General features: G+C 36.4%; 1 protein-coding gene across 4 annotated transcripts in view; it reads left to right on the forward strand.

Annotated features, from left to right (window-relative positions):
- The window catches only part of LOC107653749 (remodeling and spacing factor 1-like), a 17328-nt gene extending 12408 nt beyond the window's left edge, over positions 1–4920 (forward strand). For all 4 annotated transcript variants that reach the window (XM_016440563.1, XM_016440565.1, XM_016440562.1 and 1 more), the window contains exon 16: positions 2181–4920. In XM_016440563.1, coding sequence (XP_016296049.1) covers positions 2181–2707 — 527 coding nt within the window. In that variant the 3' untranslated portion in view covers positions 2708–4920. The remainder of the gene's footprint in view (positions 1–2180) is intronic.
- The last annotated feature ends 2706 nt before the right edge of the window (positions 4921–7626 follow it).

Genomic DNA, 7626 nt, shown 5'->3' on the forward strand with positions numbered 1-7626 from the left:
AAAAAATTATACTAATACAACCCTGTTATTTATTCTGACAGTTTTTTTTATATTGTAGAAGTTTTATTCTTTTATGTAGTTTTATTTTTTTATTTAATTGTGTAAAAATAAATATAAAAAATTCAAATTAAGAGTCTCGGATATTTAAAAATTAAAAGCTGTTATAATATTTATGTTTGAACTGCTGAGGTAGACAAATAGTGTTTTCTGAAGGTGAAAACCTTTTGTTGAAAAAATTGGATCAAAAATTTGTGGTTTACTGTTTGTTCACTGATATTTCTGTTTGTTTGTCTTGTTTTGTGTGTGTGGGGGGGTGTTGCATGCAGCGACTGAAGGCTCTAGTGAATTCAGTGACAGTGACCTGGACGTCCGCTGTCGGCGGTCCTATCGGAGTCGTAAGCAAGAGGTGAATTACTGTGAAAGCTCAGATTCTGACGGCTCACAGGCCAGCACCAACAAAGACAAAAAGAAGAAACGCAGACGTCTTTCCAGCTCCGACAGCGAAGGTCAGTGCCATTTACACCTATGCATTTTCACAGCATAAGGCTCAATCATTATATAATGTATACTATATACATTATACATTATACTATTCTATAAAATAGGAACATGACCGTAATGTAACCAGTATCTTATATAATATTGCTAGAATTATTCTATGGTCGACTGATAGAGGTTTTTCAATAGCTGGTAGCTATACATAGAAACCTGGATGACTGATATGTACATAGTATACTTTACCATTCAAAAGTTTGGAATCAGATTTTTTTTTTTATTGTTTTTGTTTGTTTTAAAGAAATTATTACTTTTATTCAGCAAGGATGCATTCAATTTTATTCAGCAAGGATGCATCAGTTAAAAGTGACTATAAAGATTTATGTTACAAAAGATTTCTACTTAAAGGGTTAAGCCCCGTTCACACCAAGAACGATAACTATAAAGATAACGATATTAGCGTCCACACCAGCGAACGATATCGTCTGTTTATTCTAAGCGCACGCTCATCTGCCGCTTTAAATTCTTGAGCTCGTTACAGCAGGATGGATTCTGATTGGCTGTCAGTGTTTTATCGTTCATCAGCTGGAAAAAATAGTTTTGAAAGTGATAACGATATCGTTCCTCTGTATCGTTATCGTTATAGTTGTGGTGTGAACTATGCTATTCTTTAATATTGAGAACGATTTTTAGAACTATATCGTTATCTTTATAGTTATCGTGCTTGGTGTGAACGGGTCTTTACTCCACCCCAAAATGAAAATGTTTTCATTAATTACTCACCCTCATGTCGTTCCAAACCCATAAGACCTCTGTTCATCTTCGGAACACAAATTAAGCTTTTTTTTTATGCGTTCTGAGAGCTCTCTGACCCTCCCATAGACAGCAATGTAACACGATCAACGTCCAGAAACCACACCACACAGATATGTATCGTTTTTGTTTTTGTTTAAATCAAAAATGTAAATAAACGTAGAAAACATATCCGTGTGGTGCGGCTGACACAGAACAGCATACGCTGTTTGCGTTCAGTGGATACTCTCCAAAATGGCGCTAGGGTGACGCGGAGACGAATTGTTAAGTCTTATGGGTTTGGAACGACATGAGGGTGAGTAATTAATGACACTGGAGTAACCCTTTAAGGTAAAAAAAAAATAATTTTTAACTTTCTATTCTGAACAATAAAAATCACGGTTTCCACAAAAATATTAAGCAGTATAACTTTTTAAAATTGATAATAAGAAATGCTTCTTGAGTAGCAAATCAGCATGTGACACTGTAGACTGGAGTAATGGCTGATGAAAATTCAGCTTTACTATCACAGGGATAAATTATATTTAATACATTAAAATTGAAAACAGATATTTTAAATTATAATATTTCACAATATTACTGTTATTACTATGTTTTTTATCAATTTAATCCAGCCTTGGTGAGCATAAGAGACTTCTTTTAAAAATAAAAGAAAACTCACTGAGACCAAACGTTAATTATAGTATGTATTTTTACATGTTCATATATATGTTCGTTACATATACAATTATTTTATGCAAAATATGGGTCAATTAATCTGTCTGGGTTATTTGTTAAATTTATGACCAAAAATGCTGTTTTAAATGTGTGTTTGATGCATAATGTTAACTGATGCATAACATAAGTGATGTTATTGTCTTTTACTCATCCAGTTAGTTTCCAGTCAGCCGAATCTGATGAAGAAGACCGGAAGCCCAAGAAGATAAGAGCAGACTCATCCGAGGAAGAATCCAGGAAACGTCGAAGACGACTGTCCCTTAAACGCCGGAGGGAGTCGGAGGATGACGATGATGATGACGATTCAGACGAATCCGAGGAAGAGGAGCGGCCCATCCGGAAGCGCGTGAACCGCATCGACTCTGACGACAACGAGAGTGAAGAGGAGGTGAAGAAGAGCCCGTCGGAGAAAGAGACAGAGGAGACTGTTGGCAAAGGGCCCAGTCCACTGGACTACAACTTGGTGGAGCTTCCTCCAACTAACGGACAGAGCCCAGTGAAGGGTTTGGAGGGTCTCATGCCACGACCCGGGGTGGGAGTGACGGCTAAAAACGGCAACGCCCCATCAGCAGTATCCATAGCGCCGAATGGCATGGAGATTGCTGCGCCGGACGAAGATGAAGATGACCTTTTGGGCGTCACAGACCTCGTAGACTATGTATGCAACAGTGAACAGCTATAACTTGGTATTCTTTTTCTTTTTTTAACATTTTTCTCCTTTTTTTCCGACCCTCATCCTGTTTTCACCACGGATCACGTCAACAGTCCCTGTTAAATGTGCCAGGTGGCACATGAATAATAGCTGTAAATATTTTACTGAGCAAAAGTATCAAGGGAAGGAGACCGCAACCCTTCTAAGAGACTCCCCGAGATATTCCTTCTAAAGTATTGTTTTTGTTCGATAAGGGCAATCGCTGTCAAACAAACCCTCTCTGGAAACAACCTCTAAAACCTCTTTTTACACTAATCGCACAGCCATGCTCACCCTCACACGTCTGACGTAGAGACATTTGTCGAGTTTACATGCGTTTTGATCTCCACTGCTGTCAGTTGCACATTTCAGAGAGAACCGGAAGTGGGTGGAGTCAGTGCAATTCATTGAGGTTTCACACAACGCTAAATATTGTCAGCGTTCGTTTCCACTCCGAGGCCATTTTTAACATTCATCTTTTATAATCTAATTGGAGTGGAAGTTGAATTTGGTTTCATACGATTGGTTTCATAGTGTCATTTGGTGGGGGAAAAATAAATGTTTTTATTAAGAGATTTAATTATAAGCTTTGTTTTGTTATACTATTTATTATAGAATTTGTACCTGAAATGATCACTTGGTCGTACAGCTGCTGGCACCATTAGAGCAAAAGATTCCTGGAAGATATCTAATGGTGAAAAATTGCTCATTTACTTATGCCAACATACTAACATTGCATCCAATTCTGTTGCTTTGAACTGTTTTTTAGCACCATATTTTGATTTGAATTCAAACACTATTTACTCTGGCATCTTTTCAATGCATCAAATGCCAAATCTTCCACTCGAGGATGATAAAATGCTGAGGACTCTCACCCACATCGATGCGCAGTTTGCTTCTCTGAGGGATTCCTTGAAGGTTTAGTGCTGTTCATCTCATTTTAGTGCAGATATTCCATCAAAGCGATTCTTCTTTGCCCATCATGTCCTGCTTATGTCTGTGTTTCAGTGCACTATATTCATTTTCTTTATATAAATATATGAATATAATCATTGTAACGTTTTCCTTTAGTTTTGTAAGCATACTAATGATGTGTATGATTTGTTTGTTCTTCATCAATTACAAAGCAATACATTTTTCTTACAAGACATGCAGGAAGAGATTCATCCTCTCCTGGTTTTGTCTGTTTTTAAAGACCGAAATTCATGTTGCTGGTGACATTCGAATGATTTCCGACCTTTCCGAGAGCAGCGTGATGTGAGACGCCCCTCTGAGATGTAAGAACACGTCTGAGAAACATTGTATGATCTTGCATTATCCTGGTGTGTATATCTGTAGTTTTCTGCTGTAACATATTAGAAGCATTTTTAAATCATTTAAAGTATACATAGCAGTCCTTTTATGACTGCAGCTGTTTATAATTTGTTTTGTAGGTACATTTGTACCACTCCAAAGTGGGCACGTCTGTCTCATTTTCATGCATTTTTTTCCCCGGTTTTGTCTTTGAGGGTTTTCAGTCTCTGTCCTATTTCCACTGATTTCTAAAACATTTCCAAGAATAGTCTGTTCTTAGAGGAAAAAGCATTTGATGTAAAGCCCAACTGACAGTTTAATTGTTTCGATGGCAGCATTGATTGACAAAAGCGGTGTAAAAATGTCTTGTACATTAATGTTTATGCTTGGCATGCACATATACTGTATTCTAGTCTGATTTATTTGCTCTTGCGGCATTAGGGCATCAGATTTTGAGAATAAAACTTCCCAGATTTTTTACAAATATAGTTTTAGACATGCTAAGACCAAGAGCATCATTAGGTACTAGACCACAATGCATTTCTCTCGAGGTGGTCTATTAACAGTATTGGGCTGGTGTTCAATTCTTGTGTAATTTAAAAATCAAAGGTACAGACATTCATTTGAAATCGAGGCCCAGCCTATAATGACACAGTATATATTTGTATTTCACATAAAAATCTGTTTAATTTGATATTATGTCATGAGGGATGCCGACACGAGTGTTTGAAGATATTTGGCTGATGTAGTTTGACAGCAGATGGACAGATGCCGTCTGGTTTTAGCTTTTAGAAATGTCCTTCGTGTTCGTCTGTGCCTCTTTTGAATGTTTTTGTTAACTGTATTGTAATTTCTTTCATATGATTTACTATCTTGTACATTTGTCATAATAAAAATGAAATGAAACCTGTATAATGATGGTGTAATGCTTTTATATGTGCAAAGATTCTTTTTGGTTGTAGTTTTGACAGTCGGCTATTACGTTTTCTGACTTATGCACTTTTGACATGAATATTTTGGAAAAATTGTTTTGCAAATGCGAATCCATTTTGTTAAGGTGTTATATTTTCACGTGTGATGTGTTTCACCCCCAGTTTCTTGCAGATATCAACAGTAATAGTCCAAGAGCAAGAGAGGAGAACACTGAAGTCAAGGTCGGTAATGAACCGTTATAGTATATCTGACACTGCAGTTCTCAATGCGACCACATGGTGGCGACCAATTTGTGAGAATAGATAGGAACGGATATCTATGGTGTTTAAAACGTCTGGTTTTACATCTGGTTCTGAAAGGTTTATGTGTGCTGTATATTAATGAATATCGAATTTGAATTACCTAAATTAATTGTTGTAATGTTATTTATTTATTGTAGTTTTACAGTAATAATCCTGCTCCCAAGCTGACCAGGCTGGTCTATGGCTGGGCTGGTTTTAGAGTGGTTTTGAGCACTTTTCAACAGGTCAGGCAGGGAAACCTGCTTAAATCCTCTAAGATCGGCAAACTAGTTTTGGCTGGGTTAAGCAGTGAGAGAAGTCTCGTCCTTAACTCATTTACAGCCAAGAGTTCCGCGTTCCTCTTCAATCAGTTCATGTTTAATTCTTTTTGAGTTTCTGGCATTCACTTCATAACTCCCTGCGGGAATTCCTGTTAGTTGGAGACTTTCCTCTAAACCGTCCAGTGTCTCTCCTTAACTTTAACCATCTGATCCCACATTGTATCTTAAGCAAGTGGGATCAACATGCCAACACCGAAATTAGAAACAGGCAACACTTATTACGTTGTCACATTTCTTGGATCTTTCGCTCAGCATCGACATTTTGATCAGACCAAGAGTTTTTGTTAACATACATAACTTTTATTATGAGATCTGCTAACATGGAGACCAGCTGTGAAAGCGTATTTGCTCGTTCGGATCTCATTACCGCAGTCTGGCCGATGCTGTCTGAGCGGAATACTAATGCTGCTCCTCTCTGCATGTTAACAGTCCTCACATATTCAAACTTTTGAGCTTGTATAGAAGAATGAGTGTTAGGGATGGAGAATAGAGCATGAGGGTGATGGGAGGGGAACAGATATAGTTCCTCGGGTGAGAACCCTCTGAATTTGGCCTCTTCAAAAAGCCTACTTGTTTTGCTGAAATATTCAGGCTTGACGATTAAATGTAAATTTATGTGCTATTTTCTTCCGTCTTTATGCGTCACGGTCTTTTCTGTCGAAGATAACCTCCGTTTTATTTTAAATGTTTCATCAAGTAGGCTACAGAAATCCAGAAGTAGGCCTATAGTTCAGTTTTATGCAGTCAAGCTGCCTTATTATGGAAGCCTGTTCCCGCCGCGGAATGAAACTTTTAACGGACTTTTTATCTCACAATTCTGAGTTTATATCCCGCAGTTCATTTCTTGGAATTCCGAGGGAAAAAAGTTAGAAATGTGAGGTAGGCTATAAACTCGCAGTTCTGAGGGGCAAAAAAATCAGAACTGTAGGATAAAAAGTCGAAATTACCGTTATAGTTTTTTATTCGGTTCCGAAAAAAGTGAGCGGTGAACCCAGAATTATGAGGGGGAAAAAATCATAATTGCGAGATAAACTAAACTCTTAACAATTTTTTGATGTAAACTGAGTTGCGAGAAACAAAGTTCGAATTGTGAGATAAAAATTCGCAATTACCTTTTTGATTTTTTTTCTGTGGAGCTTTAACTTTAATATAAAACTTTTAAGAGGTAATGTAACATAACTAAATTTTTTAACAAAAAATGTCAAAATGTTACTTTTGAATGTTTTCTTAACGTTTTGAACATTTAAAAGTGAAATTAAAAAAAAATTTAACTCTGAACGAACATTCTATTAATATTAACGAAAGAATGAAATACCCTTGTCAGAACGATAGTCTATGAACGTTTACTGTTTGCTAAGATAATGGAAAAATCATCACTTAAGATTCTTTTTAAGCAAATGTTACTTCATTAAGGTGGATCTGCTTCATATTAGTGCCGTTAACGACTTTAGTTCCTTTTGAGGCTGACTGCTCAATATACGATGAACCACTCCCAAGTGTGTGAATTCGGAAGTGTCTTTTGTTTCCTTTTGATTCTGTTCCCCAAACAGCCTTGAAAAACAGCCAGCTCCATGCTTTCAGAGTGATTTTCTTTCTTTGAACAACATGGTGGTGTGAATATGGTTATGGGGGAGTGATTGCTCATGGTCACAGTGAGGTCATCCTGAGGTCATGTGAAGAGGGAAATGTCCACTCAAGTTCACCAGAATCACAGGCGTGGAAATTCACTTTTGCCCTCTTTGAATGAACCACAGGAGCTCCAAGAAAAAAAAGGTGTTAATTTCATTAAATGTTACATTTTTATTAAATATATATATATATATATATATATATATATACACACATAAAATATTTGTCTTCAAATGTATAAATAAATAAAATTAATAAATACATACACATTTAAATGTTTTTTATATTTAGTTAATCTAGTTTGATTTCAGGAGTGTAAAGTTTTGCCAAATTATAATTTTTTTGTATCTGTATATATTTAGATATTAACTGACTTCAGATAGTGGAGAAAAGACATTTTTATTTAAACACACAAAAAAAATAACATTTATAA

Source organism: Sinocyclocheilus anshuiensis, unplaced genomic scaffold, assembly GCF_001515605.1.
Source record: "Sinocyclocheilus anshuiensis isolate Anshui unplaced genomic scaffold, SAMN03320099.WGS_v1.1 scaffold315, whole genome shotgun sequence".
Taxonomy (NCBI): domain Eukaryota; kingdom Metazoa; phylum Chordata; class Actinopteri; order Cypriniformes; family Cyprinidae; genus Sinocyclocheilus; species Sinocyclocheilus anshuiensis.